General features: G+C 34.4%; 1 protein-coding gene across 1 annotated transcript in view; it reads right to left on the bottom strand.

Annotated features, from left to right (window-relative positions):
• The window catches only part of tmem8b (transmembrane protein 8B), a 148,559-nt gene that overhangs the window by 70,523 nt on the left and 59,253 nt on the right, over positions 1–18,783 (bottom strand). Inside the window, exons 3-4 of the mRNA XM_088629065.1 lie at positions 12,687–12,894; positions 525–658 (exon numbers count right to left, since the gene is read on the bottom strand). Of these exons, the coding sequence (XP_088485191.1) occupies positions 525–658; positions 12,687–12,894 (342 nt within the window). The remainder of the gene's footprint in view (positions 1–524; positions 659–12,686; positions 12,895–18,783) is intronic.

Consider the following 18,783-nt stretch of genomic DNA (forward strand, 5'->3'; position numbering starts at 1 on the left):
TGGTTTAGATGTGCTTCAACTGAATAGAAAGAATAATATGAAATTGCAATAATTTTTATAACCTCAAATTGAATATTGACCTTAAGATATACTATACATATTATAATAGACCATAATAATAATAATAATAATAATAATATTAATAATAATATAAACAGTATTAATATTTTGTTAAAGTGTTCTTGTAGTGATAATGCTACAGTAAATATCATTTGCTGAACACAGAAAACATATAACATTCCTGTAATTTCTGTTGTGTCCTGGTCGCATAAGACAACATACAACTTCAGCTAATTGTAGCTAACTATCAACTGTATATACAGTACTGTCCCAATGTAACTTAACTTTATTAAATAGACAACATCAAGACTTATATGTTTGTAGTGTTGGATCTGTAACTATTACAGGCTACACTTCAATCTCTGTAGTCTGAAAAACAACTAACTTTGGTATACATGTACAGGTATGCACTTGTGCCCTCTTGTCTGTAGCATTCCCAAGAGATGTTAAATACTGCCACTTACTTGTAAAGCACCGATTTGTTGTGTACTGGGATTATTTGCTTTATCAAGTATCCAGGATACAGGACAGGAATACCAATCAATCTCTGCACAATTAATTGGGGCTGAAAGAGGTATTGGCATTCTTCATAGAGCCCCTGCATGGGAATAATAACAACATATGTAAAAATCTGTTATTCTTGTCTGAAGATATTTATCTGGGCCTGAAAGTAAATTCCATGTAATCCAGTAATTCCACTGTGATACAACAAACCTAACGCAAGTGTTCTTTTACAATGAAAACATAAGCTCATTCTATCTACTGTAAATATTAGGCTAACAGATGTAAACATACATTATTATTTGTAATACAACTGAATTATGTCTATATCAATATTTTTTCAAATTCTCGTAAATACTTTCCTCCATGCAGTTCATAATTATAAATGGCATGAACTAGGTTTCCTAATAAAAATGAAAAATGCTAAATGAAAAATGCTAGTAAGCTTTTATTAAATCAATTTATGTAAATTATGTGTCAATGACAAAACAATAAATCACTGAGAACTTAAACAACATCTTGTAAAACACTTCTCACGGTATAAAATGCATAGTTTAAAAAATCGATGATTTCATGCAAATTCTATAAAGGGTGCAATGTGAATCATATTTTATAATTAATATATAATAGTATTGTAAAATAAAGCAAAACTTTGTTTTCATCTTAAAAGCTTCTATTTTAAAGGAATTCTTGCAAACACAGTAATGTCAGACATAAAGACCTTAATGACACATAGGATGAAAGGATTTTTTTAGGAAAAATCCACTGAGAGATTTTATGGCTTAAAAAAATACACAGTTCAAGTATTTCTGTTATACTGTATATGTTTTTCTCCCCAGTCTCATTTTTACAATGCATACAGTAGATTTGTCAAATAAATAACGATGTACAGGACCAATGTATGTAATCTATTTTGGATTCAGTATTTTGAAAAATACAGTACATTCTGTCTAAACTACTGTATTGTTGTTGTTATTAGATAATTTATTGATCCAGTTTGGGAAATTGCAGAATAATAATAATAATAATAATAATAATAATAATAATAATAATAATAATAATTATTATTATTATTATTATTATTATTATTATTATTATTATTATTATTATTGATGCTGTTGAATAAAGATGATAAGAATAAAGAGGTTAAAGAGAGTATGCCTAATCAAAAGATAGGGAGGTAATTAAAACACTGTGGCATCCATTTAGGTAAAAATGTGCTACAGTATAAGCCTTTAGGTAACCAATACGAATTAAGAATAAGCACTTGGGAAATGTGTTGGTGTGTGTAAAAAAGATATCAGTGTTGTTTTAGATTTAGTGACAGTTGCATTTGAATTTCAGGGAATGTCATTCAGTGTGAGAATGTCATGACGCAAGCACTGTATATTGTGCTCATCACATCACTATGAAAACAACCATTCATCATTAAGATGCCACTGCTGATTATTGGAGAGAAGAGCTGAGCACTTGGAGTGCTAAACACTGGGATATCGCAATAGCTGTCACATTCATGTTCACACAGCAACCGTTTCTTGTCTATTAGAATATGTTAGGATGACTGGTTAGTTATTTTGGTTAGACTGTTATTGTAATGGGTACAATGGTACAGTGCTTAGCATTTCTGCTTCACAGCCTTGGGGCCTGGGTACAATTCCAGACCTGGGGTTTTATTTGCGTAGACTTTGTAGGTTATCCAAGTGTTCGTGTGGGTTTCCTCCTGGTGCTCTGGCTTCCTCTCACAATCCAAAGACAAACTGTTAGGTTAATTGGCTCCTCCAAAAACTGGCCTCGGTGTAAGTGTGTGTGGTTGTGTCTGTGTGTGCCCCGCAACTGACTGGCATCCCGTCCGGGGTATACCCTGTCTTGCACCCATTGCTTGCCAAGATCCCTGTGATGCTGGACTGGATAAATCCATCAATTTCCCTACGGGATTAATAAAGTATTATCTATCTTTATCTATCTAAAATAGTTTGACAATGGATGGATGGAGGTTATTGTCCTCACCCTGGTACCCCATATATTACCTCAGTAAGACAGGATGTACAAATCTGTCTTTAAAACCTTTGCACTCACTTGTACTGTATCTGGCCTGAGCTACAGAAAATGCTGTCACTGGGATTTGGAACAGGACAATTAGGGACGAAACAGTCCGAAGATATATGGCAGACATAGTTCACAGTGCTCTGGCCCAATCGTTATTCATCAACTTAAAGTTGCACAACAATTCTAGGTAGCAAGTGGGGGTAATAGTGGTTACAAAAGCTTGTTAATAAAAATGTTATTTCCAGTGATGAATCAAGATTTAAGCTGAGCTTTGTTGATTACTAGCGTCCATCAATGCCAGGGAGAATAATTTGCACATAAGTGCGTTGCTCAATTACAGTGGTAGAGACGGAGACATGATTGGGGTGTAATTAACCCTAAGCTCCTATAATAATTTGTTGTTCTATACTGTATAAAAGTCTCATTTCTTAATACAGCTGTACTCTATATAGACAACATCTCACATCACTGTTCCTTCCATTGACCCTGCCTAATGGTAACCATAACCCTAGTTCTAGGCAGTGTGGTGCACAGGTGATGCACACAGAAAGGTCATCTTCTAACATGACAATTTTCACACAGGCCCAGCCAAGACTACACTGGCTTTCTTCGTGCACTCAGTGTTCAAGTGTTAGATTTCAAAGCAAAGGTAGTTTTCAGAACCAAATCACAGATTGTAGGATACATAATATACAGTACTTGACATTTTACAATTGCAACAGTTCCAGCACTACAGTATCTTATCTGTTTCCTCTACCAATTAATGTCTAAATAAATGTCCTGGGCTATCCTGTTCCAGTGATCAACAAGTAGATCTCGTTGTTGATTCATATTCTGTTAAATGGGACAGACAAGGTTTCGACATCCAACTTTATTCAAATAGAATTATTTCACTACTTTATTCCAAACACAAAGAATGTACGTTACAGTGGTTCAAGTAGGTAGCCACTTCAGCATGAATAGACTGCTAAGGAACAAGTAAAGGTTTATTCCGTGCTGAAAAGAGAAAAAAAGAAACATACTGTAGCGTTTCGGCTGTGAAGCCTTCTTCGGGTCTCTCATTCTTTCCATGTACATTACGGTATGTACTGTACCTGTATGAGGTAGACCACACTAATTTTTCACGCAATTAAACATTCCACTGACATGTGGAAGAATCAACTTTAACCAAAAATTAATTTTGAACACAACAAATGAGAAAACACATATTGTTAACAATATCTTTTAGCTAAAGAAGTAACATTGCAAGACTGAATATTTAGATCTTTTGAGCTGGAGTGAAATTAACTATACAACTCTTGTCCCTGCCTGAATGGTAATCTCGTAATTTGATCTTAATGAATTTAAAACCACAAAGCATGTCCAATGTAATTTCTTTTAAAAGAAAGGAGATTTAAGGAGATTAAACAAATAAGATAATGTTGGACTAAAATTAAATATGTACTGTTGTTCTCTGCTGTATTAGAAAGGAACAGTTCTCCATGCCTGAGTTACAGAGAAAATTACTGGCATACATATGCCCCAGAGGTACTGTATATGCACCTGGCCTGCCAACTCTGCAAGAAACTCCATATAGCATAATGATTATTTTTTCTACCTTTCTACAGCACTAAAGTAAAATAAATGACTTTATCAGCAGATTGGAAAAATATGAAAAGAAATGTGACCTTTTTGTTACTGCTTTTGAGTTCAGTGCTGTTTACCTGTGTGTTATACTGAAGTCACATTTTCTTCTTCTTCACACTGTACATACTGTAAGACCCACATTTCAACAATACACAGGCATAATAATACATTTAGAAAAACTGCATATACAGTATACAGTAAGGGATCATGGTAAGCAGCAAACCATATCAGATGCACAGTGAGTCTACAGTACATTGCAAAACTATACTGTAGATGGTAACTTTTTTGATTATGGACATATTTCTGGAATATGTATGTTCAGTATCTCTGACATACATGAAAAAAAGTGATCCTGCAGTATTACATATTCTATAATAATTCTTCTGACACCTATATTTGCACTGAAAGACCTTTGAAGTATTTTCATGAATAATGTTCTTCTGAACAGATGATATCAGACCTTTACAGACCTCTCCATCACTATATTAATCATGACATGGGGAAAACACCTGCTGCCAACTGCCTGTGGTGTTTACTCTTTTGTACCAGGTCCTTTACAAAATAATGATATTCCACCAATGTATTATGATGAAGGGGTCATCTTTTTGTTGAGCTATTAATGGGTTAATAACCTACAGACAAGAATCCCATATTTAATATTTCGGTAAAAACCCAATCAAAAATCTTTTTTTTTTCAGTTTTAATCAACAAACCCACATTAAGAGTTGTTAACTCATGCACAGACAATGTCATCATTTTTTGTGTCATTTTTTATGTTCACTGTGACAACTTTAACTTATTTTATTTTATAGTTTAACTTATTCAAATTATATATAAAAGGGAATCACCTGTTGTAAATCACCCTGTACATCTTTCCAGTGCTCTCAATACCACCAGATTGCCACATGGGGATGGGGTCAATCTTGTTTTTTCAGAGCCTTCATGGCCAGGATTCCTTCCCATCCTGCCAGGTACAGTATGAATACTTCATTTATTTTATTTTAGACAAACTCAGATAAGCGTTACTCTACTCCGAATTGGTCACAATGTCACTTCACTATCAAACTACAGTACATCCTAGAGGAAATACATAAAGATCAGGTCAAATCATCTTCACTCACTAGCTAGCTACTGTAGCTACAGGGTAGCTACACATTCCATCACTTATTATACTGCACTTAAAACTCTCTTGTTACCTGTTGTAGCTGAGGTGTGTACTGCTGCTGGATGTACTGGAGTTTCATTGTCCATGAACCTCATGTGTAGGTGTTAAGTTGGCCCTTATGGATGTTAGTCTTTCATTTCAAATTGCCATTTGGGCTTATTGATAGGCAGTTTCGAAAGCATCAGCAACTTCATTATCATCCACTATGGTATTATAAAAGAATGAGCTGTTCTATTTTTAATTGTTTCTTGTTCTGACACAATAATGAAGTGATGTTTTGCTTCAGTTCTCACTGCACATGCCTGTCGTATTGCTATGCCGTCTAAATTCTCCATTTCCTCCTTATCATTGATTGGTGTCTGCTAAATTTTCCTTTTGCACTCAAACTGCTGCTGTTTGGGTACGAATTCTGTATCCACCTGTTTGCTCACAGAAATCAATCAAAGACTTGACATTTCAAGCTCAAGCAATGGTCTTTATGGGGTTTCGTATTTAAAAAGGTGTATCTCTGTAGTGGATTTACTGTAAGTAGATAATGAACCCTTTCAGGACAAAAATACCCCCTCTGAACCTTTCAAATCCACTACTGCTCCTTCTCCGTATCAACATCTCCCTCTCATCCCGACTTGACATCTGCCGTGGGACTTAAGTCCCATCTATCTTAACTAAGACACTCCTGCAAACACGTGCTAACATCTCCGTCTCACATTTACAACCTGCCAAGGCTGCTTAAAAGATGCCAATGCCTGTTTCATTTCTTTCATATCTTTCATATTTCTTTCATATGCCAAAAATCCTCTCAAGTATCCTCTGCTCTCCCTGTTACTGTTCTCTCATCCTTTCTCTGCTTTTACATTTCATTGAGTTCATTGTGTTAGTTTCCATGTGCAGTCTTCCCACCCACTATACTGTACCTCCAGGCCCAGCTATCTCTGCGTTCCTCCTTCCTTCTGGGGTTTGACTGTCTCATCCAAATGGGCAAGCATCACCCCTCAACCCAAACAGGTTAATACAAACCTTATACATACAGTTCTTAATGGTTAATGACATGAATGTGATCTTATTCTTTAAGTTCAGTGCTCCTTTGCTTTGTTCCTTTGAGAAAAACTGTCTCAACTTGGCCAGGGATTGACTCTCAAGCTGAGCATGTTAACACCAAACATTTCTATAAAATGCTATTTCGTTCCTCTAATCTTATTATTATAACTGTCAGAAATTATTGATCATTATACCCCTTTAAAGGTTATCAGCCTTCTGTACAATCAAGACATTTGTTCCCCATGGATATTTTTAGGGATTTTGACTTCCTAGGCCAGTTGGCAGTCCCTCAGACTCAGAGGGTTAATGCCAAAATATCAATATCCTTTCCACAATGGCATTACTGGATTTTATCTATATCTTCACAAATTCTTTTTTACATTTAGATTTTCTTTTACTTATCTGGCACACTTGTACACAGTATGTAGTTGTGTGAAAGGTGGAATGTGTTGTATTAAGCAATAATTAAAATTGATTTAGGAAAATAAAGAAAGTAGACATTTTACTGATCTGTATATGCCCAATGAACTTTGGGTAACTATGTTAGGAGAAAACTCAAATAATGCTGCCATTAAAGAACAAATTAGAAAAAGGGTCCCATCTGCTATTTGCACAGAGCCGAAATCATAAAATAAGGCACAGCTGGTGTTGTAAAATGCAGCAAGGGTTTTATATAGAACCACCATAGAGACTTTCATGCATATGAAAGAGAAATTTGTCATTGTGTAATAAAATGGCTTTAACTCCTTTTAAATTTATGATTTTATAGCTCTGAGAATGTTTTAAATGGCAGGTTAGACCAATACAGCATCTAAATTTTAAGTAAGTTGTAAAATAGAAAAGATCATCGCTGCTGAACACAAAACATTGATGCCAGGCTGTTTGTGTTTTACATTCAGTTGTCTAATTTGCCACTACTTAGCAGTGCAGAGATTTGCTTTATGTTCATATGTACATAGTGACCCAGTGACTGTTAAGAAAGGCTGAAAAGATCATGAACTCAATTAAGTTGTGCTAGGTTTTTGAATGGATTGTTTTTTAAACTTGGGCTAACACTCGTATTCTCTGTTTTTTTTTAGTTCCTAAAACGATTCTTAAGGTTATAAATGTATAACTCAATTGAGAAAACAGACACAATCATTTAAGTGGAAAATATTAAAATGCTGGGTTCCAGGAGAAAGCAGTATGCTGACTTACAGTATAAATTGAAGCATACATAACTTAAGTATCATTTTGCACATTTAATTTAATAATGCTTAAAGGACTTTCAAGACAAAGTAAGGAACAAAACTTGAGCTAAAAGAATCTTCACAAACCAAGAATCTTTTGTCAGTTCCTATGAAAAGATTTGGCTTTTATGAATTGTACTGTACATGCCTTGTTTCACATCTTTTTAACTTTTGAATTCATTTTCATTAAGAGTCACATTTAAAAGGAAAATCTCAGCTGACTGAAATGATCATGGTATCATTAAACTCAGTTACAGTATGATATATAATTTTGTTAATTAAAATGTTTGTATGTTTCACAGAGAAAAATATGTTCTTTAAAATCGTTATTTTCATCCGCATTGAATGTTCTATATGACCTCCAGTAATAAGGTCTCAGAGTCCAAAAGAAAAAGAACCATTTTGCAGTCATTTGCAGACAGGTATCTTTGTCTTTTAGGATTCTGCTTATTTTAATCATGCAGTTATCCACTTGATTTTCTTAGATTTATTCATAAGATTTCAACTCTTAAGTTGACATTTTAATCATCTCCTCTGTTTCTGAAAATCCTGTACATTATACAAAGCAGTATCCCTATATGGTTTCCAGCTGAATTAAGAGCTGAACATTATTAATCCATTTCTCTTCCACAGTATTATAACTACAAGTTTCCAGTGATCAAGTCACAGGAAGTTATAAAATTAAGTTCTTTTCAGTCAGTTAGCTTGACTGCCATTTAATGCCAACTCATTGCTCATGTTCATCATAAAGACAAGCAGGGAGACTTACCAGATTGTAATGCCTCACCAGTTTCACATCAATTCATTAAAACATATACAGTACTAGTTGATAGATTTTGCTTTGCATGCCATGTCAGAAAAAGTAATGAGTTCTAAACAATGGTAAACAAATTACCAAAAGTGACTAATTACACATTTTCCCCTCCTTCTTCTATTGATATTGGTTTGTTGTTGCACTAATGAAATCTTTTTTTTTTACTGAGAAGTCACTTTTCCACAAATGTATACCATCTGTCTTTGTCTATGAAATTGTTAAAGGTCTCAGTTGTCTTGGGCGTCTGTTTGATATTAAACTGCAATGTGTTGGACAAATACAAGTCTGTGAAACACAAACCATTCCGCCTTTAGAGGAAAGCACCTTTTACAAGAATCCAATGACAATCCCACCCTTATGTACTGTATGTGTTTTTGGAGTTGTGTCTTTACAATAAAGATTTAATACCAGAATTGCAATCTTGCATGTAATCAGTGAAGAAGGAAACAAGTATTGAGCTATGATACACATCGCAACAGGTTTTTTTCTTAGGGAAATGGATCAGAGTTTGAAATTTCACATAATTCATCAGCTTCCATTTGGACATAAACAGATTGTCATGTCAAGAGAAAGTGAAACCAGAAAAAAACTTTAAAAAGCATAACTGCAGAATCACAAGGGAAAATATTACACGTATGTGTGTCGAACCACTTTTATAAAGCTGTTTTAATGGTACAGTATACTGTAGTAAATTGTGTGCCTTCTCTGATTTTTTTTTTAATTTTTACATTATATTACAAAATGTTTAAACTTAGAGAACATTAAAAGCATACAAATCATTTACATTTTGGAGGGGAACATTTGTTATGTAGAAAGAACCTTCATTAATTTTTGAGGAAGGGCACTAGAAATATTTGCTTATAATATATGGACTGCGTTCAAGAATTATTTAAATTTAAATTTGACTGCAACACCAAATATGTCATGATTTCATTCCTTGAGCTTCATTGCTCTGATTGGAAGCATACTGTATATTGGTGAAATGTCTCATCTAAAACCTAGTGACGATAAATATCACAATACCTCTCCTTTAGAGCGTGTTATTGAATGATTGAAATATTCAATGTCCTCAATTATACAATTCTACTCCTATGCTATTAGTTTGCTAAAAAGCTTTGGTCTCATAATCAGATTACCTCATGTTTGATGCTTATAATATGGTCTCATAAATACAGTAATAGCACTTCATGTTTGATTATTATATTGGCCTAAGATCAAGATTTTTTTACAAATCTGGCTTTGTGCTCATCTTGTGTAAAATACATACTGTTTGGTATGCCATTTTATTATGCAATGATCCTTTTAGTACGTAGGTGTTCTTTCCAGTCAGAAATGCTTTGATGATATTACATGGTGGTGTAACAAATCCTTGAATAGGACAACATTGACAAATCAAAGAGCCTCTTAGCAGAAGAGGTTACTAACGCAGAAACCCATTTCAAATACTGCAAAATAAACCGAAAGGTAACTGTGCAGGTTGTAACAAATATGTCTCAGGGGCCCACCAGGATCTCATTAAAACTGTATAAAATGTACATGACATGAATTATATACTGTAGACAAACTACATTTGTATATTTATAAACTACGGTATGTGTATACAACTGCATATACTGTAAATTGCAGTAAAAAGTTATAACTGTGAAGTTATCATTCTCATGAAGAAGTTTGCAAGTTCTGATTATCTGAATAGTCTGAATAGTCATTTTCATTTTTTATTCATCCTTACATTAACATTTCGTACCTCATACTACACTTATCTGTAACATCGCTTTATAATATTGTTGACTTCTTTAAATACTGTAGGTGGCTTAGCGTGTATGGTACAGTAGTTAATATTGCTGCCTCATAGCTCTAGGGGGTATGGTGTGATTCTGATCTGAGAAGGTTTCTGATGCTTGGATTTTTGCATGTTCTTCCTGTGTTCTCGTATCTGGGCCTTGCACACTATTGAATGTTTCTGCTCTGGGTTATTATGACCTTACCAGGAATTAATGGCTTTCTGATGGTGGATGGAATTCCTCCATTTTATCCTTATTGCTATATAAGAGGAAAAAATAAATCAGTGCTTTCTCTGGTAAAATAGATAAATAAGACTTTTAAGGATAATAATCATTCTTTTAGGGGTCTTTTTTGCCATTAGCCTAAACTGGTAAAGGGAAATTATTTCTACATCATTTCAACATTTTTTCAGCATCTGAATATCTTGTAGCCTAATGGTACTTTAAAAAAGAGTTACACAATATTCATGTGTTACTACGTCTGGTAAGTGCCGAATTACATCAATTAATACCTCAAATACATATTCTTCAGGGGAGGCTTTTAAGCCTACCATATCAACTGCACTAATTATTTTTGCTTGCAGGAATTGGCTAGGAGCTATGGTAATCCATAGGTAGCTTTGATACTCTGCTAAAACAGCCATTGTTCATGGTTAGTCTTAAACCTTTATGTACAGTATTAGTTGCTGTGATACTGTGATACAGTATTTATATGATTAATAATCCATCCATTTTATTATTGCTTTATCCAATACAGGGTCATAGGAGAGTCGGAGTCTAATGTGTACTAATATGGGTTATTTCCTGAAATAAATAAAGAAGGAGTGTTGTTACTGAGAACTGGTCTGGTAGAGGGTGAAATAAAATAGATTTGCATTAGCCAAGCTTTCACCTGTTATGTTCAGCCCCTGCACAATGTACAGTATAAAGTGACAGTTTTATATGTGCATTGCTGAATACACAGAGGTATATTTTACTCCTTGTTCCATTCAAGCAAACATGAAATAGCTTTCCCCAGAATTCAACTATGATTAATTAAAAATGGCATCTCTTAATATTTTAATGATGACGTTTACCAGAACTATTTTATTTTTACAAAACAAAGAATCTCAACACAAAACTACAGTACTTTTCCCCAGTCCCAGATTGCAAAAGCAGCATAATTTTGAAATTGATCATAAATTATAGCAGGCATTAGACCGTTTAAATTGTCCTTTGTTTACAATGTTCAGTTCATTAGTTCATAGACTATTTGATTACTGTTAAAGCCAAGAAAAATTACCATCAGAAAGTGAAAAGAAAAAAGAAAAGATTTAATATTACTCCAAAAACAAGCATTGTGCTTAGAAATGTTATGTCAGAAGAGATGTGAAAGCCTTAAATTGTAAACTAAAAAAAGCCAAGATTAAATTTGCAAATCACTAATAATTAGAACACAGACCGGCAACCAAGACTAACAATGCCTACTAGCAATATTGCTGTATTTGCTGATAACTACAGCTTTTGTTTGTAAATCACTTTAAAGGGAACATAGAAGACTTATAAAAACCCCAGAAGAATAGCATCTGTACTTAATATTCTCTTAGATAATGATTTAGTGTTACTTCAATCTGAATTCTTTAATGCACAAGCGACTTGTAACCCCTAAATACATAACCAAATTGACTTGCCAATAATAGTTTCAATTCAACGTATTATGGTTCTGCTTTAACATAATATTAAGTACTGGAATGCCTAAAGGATTCAATTCCTTTCTGTATACAAAAATCATGTTAAAATCTTAGCCAATCAGAACTACCTAAACACAATTCTTTCCTACAATGAAGCACTTACACATACTGTGAAGTAATAAAAAAAAATAAAACTCTGACCTAGATGATCTTAAGGAGACTACAGAAAGCTTGGAGTAGTGGAATAGAAGGTTAAACTCTGTACTTTGCTTAAATCTAATGTCTCTGTGTAACTTTTTTTAGATCCTTAGGTCAATTAGTGTGTCACTACCAAACAGACTTTATAGGCCTTCCTCTCATTTGTAACCTTTTTATGTTCTTTTTACTGTCAGCTGCTGTCTTAGGCCATTCTGGTCAGGGACCCAGTAATTTTCCTAATGTAGTATATCAATTTCTTTTTTTCAAGAAAAAGAAAACATTTCTCTCTTAAAAAAAAGATTAAGGTATTATTCAAAAGCCATTTACATGACATGCAGGTATAGCATTTCAAAATTTCATTAGCATAACTTTTAATAGTTGAGGTCATCAGGGATCAAATATGTAGGGAAAAATCAATAAGGAAGGTCATTTTTGTCATTGAAAGTGCAGTGTGTACTACTTTTGTGTTAAATAAGGTGTGAATAATCTTTAGGGAAATATTTTTTTTAATCATTCCTTAACTTTCCTTAATTATTACATTACTTTAGCTGACGTTACCTTAACAGAAATCTTTCCTTCATCCTTTGGTAAATGTGCAGCCAGGAACCAGTCTCCAGGAAGAGGACTGGTGACATTGAACACACCAGTGGTCCTGTTGGGTAGAGTCCAAGTCAGGGTTACAGCGAACGACCCAGGAATGATGGTGTCTCGAGGAAACCGGGTGCGAAGGGGGTTGATAACAGGAGGTGCTCCGGATCTGAAATACCTGCAGCCCAGAAAGTGACAGACCGTAAGCTTGCGCATCAACTAGGAACACAATAGAAAGCTAAAATGAAACAAATAGAAAAACAGAAAGAAGATTACAGCAGCCTGTTACAACATTATTTTGATTTCAGTGCCTTATGCCTATAAATGTTGCTTTTGTTATTATCAGCAAAAAAATGACTATTTTTACTATTGGTATTTTATGAAACAATTTTAAGTAATTTTACAAGTAATTGACTAAAATTCATATCAAAGGGAAACTAATTCAAATGTTATTATGAATATCATTATTAATAATAAAATAATAAAATTTAGACATACAAATGTTTATCATTTCAAAAGTATCTTCTTCAAAATAATGTCAGACTCCTTAAAAGGCATAAAATCTTGATGCTCTGTCAGGAATTATAAATGTAATCCTGTCTCTTGCAGGCCTAGTCTGGGAATCTGAGAAAATAAATGTCTGAGTGCTTTGAAATAAAATAAAGGCTATTCAGAAGATAATAATTAGATTTATTCACCTGTACAGTGCCTTGCGAAAGTATTCGGCCCCCTTGAACTTTTCAACCTTTTGCCACATTTCAGGCTTCAAACATAAAGATATAAATTTTTTATTTTATGTGAAGAATCACCAACAAGTGGGACACAATTGTGAAGTGGAACGAAATCTATTGGATTTTTGAAACTTTTTTAACTAATAAAAAAATGAAAAGTGGGGCGTGCAAAATTATTCGGCCCCTTTACTTTCAGTGCAGCAAACTCACTCCAGAAGTTCAGTGAGGATCTCTGAATGATCCAATGTTGTCCTAAATGACTGATGGTGATAAATAGAATCCACCTGTGTGTAATCAAGTCTCTGTATAAATGCACCTGCTCTGTGATAGTCTCAAGGTTCTGTTGAAAGCGCAGAGAGCATCATGAAGACCAAGGAACACACCAGGCAGGTCCGTAATACTGTTGTGGAGAAGTTTAAAGCCGGATTTGGATACAAAAAGATTTCCCAAGCTTCAAACATCCCAAGGAGCACTGTGCAAGCGATCATCTTGAAATGGAAGGAGTATCAGACCACTGCAAATCTACCAAGACCTGGCCGTCCCTCTAAACTTTCAGCTCAGACAAGGAGAAGACTGATCAGAGATGCAGCCAAGAGGCCCATGATCACTCTGGATGAACTGCAGAGAACTACAGCTGAGGTGGGAGAGTCTGTCCATAGGACAACAATCAGTCTTACACTGCACAAATCTGGCCTTTATGGAAGAGTGGCAAGAAGAAAGCCATTTCTCAAAGATATCCATAAAAAGTCTCGTCTAAAGTTTGCCACAAGCCAACTGGGAGACACCCCAAACATGTGGAAGAAGGTGCTCTGGTCAGATGAAACCAAAATCGAACTTTTTGGCCACAATGCAAAACGATATGTTTGGCGTAAAAGCAACACAGCTCATCACCCTCAACACACCATCCCCACTGTCAAACATGGTGGTGGCAGCATCATGGTTTGGGCCTGCTTTTCTTCAGCAGGGACAGGGAAGATGGTTAAAATTGAGGGGAAGATGGATGCAGCCAAATACAGGACCATTCTGGATGAAAACCTGTTGGAGTCTGCAAAAGACCTGAAACTGGGACGGAGATTTATCTTCCAACAAGACAATGATCCCAAACATACAGCAAAATCTACAAAGGAATGGTTCACAAATAAACGTATCCAGGTGTTTGAATGGCCAAGTCAAAGTCCAGACCTGAATCCAATCGAGAATCTGTGGAAAGAGCTGAAAACTGCTGTTCACAAACGCTCTCCATCCAACCTCACTGAGCTCGAGCTGTTTTGCAAGGAAGAATGGGCAAGAATTTCAGTCTCTCGATGTGCAAAACTGATAGAGACATACCCCAAGCGACTTGCAGCTGTAATCGCAGCAAAAGGTGGCTCTACAAAGTATTAACGCAAGGGGGCGAATAATTTTGCACGCCCCACTTTTCATTTTTTTATTAGTTAAAAAAGTTTCAAAAATCCAATAGATTTCGTTCCACTTCACAATTGTGTCCCACTTGTTGGTGATTCTTCACATAAAATAAAAAATTTATATCTTTATGTTTGAAGCCTGAAATGTGGCAAAAGGTTGAAAAGTTCAAGGGGGCCGAATACTTTCGCAAGGCACTGTATGCCTAAAGTACATTTTAACAACCATTTTCATCTGAATTAATATATTTTTTATTGAATAATAAGAAAAATGTTTTCTTTGGTAAAAGATACATTGAACAAATTATAATAATGTTTTATTTACAAGCGATTTTTTAACAGAAAGTACTGTACTACACACAGGAGTATAGTCTGGGTGACTTTTACTCTTTCATTAGAGGCATATTGTATAAGGTGTGAAATTAGAAAAAATAAAACAGGTTTCTTTTAAATTTTGCACCTTCTTAATGCTATCCTTGTTGGAAGCAAAAAAATAAGTTACATCCTGGGTATCTGCAAGCTGGTTCATCAATGTTTCATACTGTTAGACTTTTCCTGGATAGTATTAGAAGGATCTACCACAGTACCAATGTGACTTAGCCATAATGTGAACACATGATAGTGCTAACTGACAGCTAACTTTCAGAGGATAGTCTTTTCAATCAGAACGCACTGTCTTTAGAAGCACTCCCTGAAGATTGTAGGATTAATGCCTGTTTAAGTGTTATATTTTTGCTGTAATCTTCAATTAAATGCATTAATGATTGATTAATGTTGTGAGTTGATGTGCTTTCCACTGATGAATCAAGGTCCCATTAAACATTTGAATCCCATTTAGTAAAGCACCTCATTCAGGCTGATTGTAGCCCCAAATCCTAGCAAAACTCGAGCTAGAGCTCATTGAAGATCAGCTTCAAAGTTTGATGAGGTTTGCTGCTTTGTGATGCGGTTTTGATGCAAAAAATGTATTTTTTTAAAGAGATGAATACATCCTTTGTATTAGGTATTTAATCTGTGACATATTTGCTTGAACTCAGATAGATATAATTTGAAATGGATAATTTATGCTTTTGATTGCAAATTAGGTATGGTAACAGTATATGCTGTACTGAGAATACTGTACTGCATTACACTGTCTGAAAACATTCATGTCATGTATATGATTTCTCTGGAGCATACATAGAAAGAAAAAAACTAATTCTAGGTAGCATGTTTGGGGGGAGAAGCAAAAAGTAATTCCTCAGCAGGAAATATTACAGTGTTGTTGGAAAACTAATTTTGTTTTCTTACATGGTAAGAGACACTTAAATTAAAATTAACTTGTAGTGTATTGACATGGTCTTTCAAATTAAGTTTAGACAGAGCTCCTTTGTCCTTATGTTCATAGCCAATACTGAAATGAAAGGCCAGAATGATAAATATTTGTTGTTTGCCTTAATAGATTTTTTGATATTCTTAATAAAACTTGACAACTCTCATTTGTGATTTCAGGAGCACAGATCTGTGGTAGATCTCAATATACTACAGTATGTAACACATACCGTAAAAGCAGCTACTGCAGTTAGTTAGTACTGAAAAAGCAATTTCAAAGATGTAGTCTTCTGTCTTGCTGCTTCTTATTCCTTATTCCCTCTTTACAGAGCCTTCTTGGACTCTTCTTTTCTTCGTTTTAACTATGTCGAGATTGAGCTACAGCATGTCTGAAGACTCTCATGAGAAATCAAGCTTTCTCTCTCACGCCTCACCCTTCTGTTCATGCATGACTGTCAACAGAAAAACCTGAAAGCTAAAAACATTTTTGACAGTTAAAACTGTCAAAAGATAAAACAAATGTAACCCAATAATCTTCTAATGGTAGTTAATTATGAAGGGTTTTTTCTTAGTTATTAGGCGTTTTACCAGTTCAAATTACTTAATTGGGGATTAAAGGGTCACATATTGTAGATTGAGAAGAGCAAATGGAATTAAGAACAGCTTTTCGGTAAACCCTGGAGAAGACTCATGGTGGCTTAGGGATACATTTCCTGTGATTTCTTCCCTCCAGAATAGATGGGGCAAAATCATTCCTGCTATATCATTCTCTGTAAAATTGGCACATGTTTGTTATGACCCAATTAACATCTCACCCACACATTAATACTGAATTTATAGGACTTCCTTTCTTGACCTACATTTCCCACACTCCTCTTTATACCAAGCACTACATAAAAACCACATAATTGAATCAACTGCTGTGAGCAGCCAGAGTGATGTTCATACTCTTAAAGGTCAAATATTATTCAGCTTTGTAGTTTATTTGTTAAAGGCCCATAGTAGAACTATAAACTATAAATAAACTCAATTTATTTTCATGGATGAATTTCTTAAGATGTGTTATAATGTATGTTTCATACCAAATCATATAACTTAATTTTAGAACAGCAGAAAAAAGTCTTCAAAAACCACTATGAAAGTGTTTTACACTTACTTTAAGGTTATGTTTATTTCAAAAGCATAAAGTGTGACATGCTGAAGATTTAAGTGAACGCACCGCTAAGATCACTTAGACCATACATTTTTTTTCTAACAAAATATAAATATGATTTGTTCTAATACTAAAATGAAGATTAGCTCAGGAAGCTGGAAGATTGAACAAATAAATGGTTACTTCTGTGAGTTACAAAGGGTTGTTTGATTTTTTTACATAAAATGTTAGCTAAATGAAAAGTTAATGTTAGCTAAATAATAGTTCTTCCAAATTAACTGCAGTTAGTTAAAAGCCTTTTACTGTACTTTTACTGGGTCCACTTTCTTTAATAGTATTGTTGAAGCTCCTTAAAGCAGTTTAGTAAGGTTTTTTTATTCCATTGTCTCATTTTAGTAGACCCGGATTTTAGGAAATCTCCCAGTAGCATCACAAGTATTCAGTTGTGAATTTAAAACAGGAGTTTGTTATACAGATTTTGACTGAAGCAGGGAAGTAGCAAGGAATGTAACATGTTGGCTTATGCCAGGAAAAGGCTCTGGGAAGGATAATATGATTGTAATGCATGTACTGTAACTCTTTATTCATGCGTGGAATTCAACTAATTCTATCAGTGTCTACTGCAAAGTCCATTGAGTTGAAAAGAATTCCTAAGAAATGTTGTATACTATAGATATATCACTTACTGATGGTGCAACCAAAGTATAGCAGCCATTATATAATTTGATGGCTTTTTTATCCCAAGTGTCATACAATATACAGGTAATTTCACTCTGTACAGTGATGGATCAACATACAGTACATACTGTACAGTACATACAGTACCATACTGTACTGTATGTATCAACATACCTTAATTACAGGTAATTGTAATTAAGTTACATACTGCATGAAGGCTGAGTGATCTAATCACGGTAGTTATAATATTGTAAATACTGTTGTGCTGTACAGTATATCACAACATATTAGAAATATAGTACAGAAAAACATTCAGAATCAGAATTACAGATTAGTTATAGAGCAAATAGAATTATACATTAGTTACAGAGCAAACAAAGAACAAGACAATAGATTAAATTTACTTTACAATCACGAATCTTAAGAAAAATGTAAAGTCACCAAATGAAATGTTTACAGTCCAGTAGATGGAAGGCAGTTCAGTGTTGGTTTCAAGGAAGATGAATTCTGAAAATGGATATATACAGAATAAAGTATGTGACTATTTTGATTGGGATGTTACAGTGGTACAGAAACATAAAATATTTTTAATATTGATATGTACAGTACATTTGAGAAGGATGCTTACATTACACCAAAAATGTAAGCTGTCTTGTATCTTTGCATCCATAACATAACATGTGGAGTTTACTAAATTAGGGACCGTGCTGTTGTCTTGGCTGAAAACTACAAAAGAAAGCATCCAGTGTGAGGGGCAGATAATTACATGTCTCATGAAAGAATTATCTAGACAA

This window comes from Lepisosteus platostomus, chromosome 4 (assembly GCF_059453375.1).
Source record: "Lepisosteus platostomus isolate fLepPlt1 chromosome 4, fLepPlt1.hap1, whole genome shotgun sequence".
NCBI lineage: Eukaryota > Metazoa > Chordata > Actinopteri > Semionotiformes > Lepisosteidae > Lepisosteus > Lepisosteus platostomus.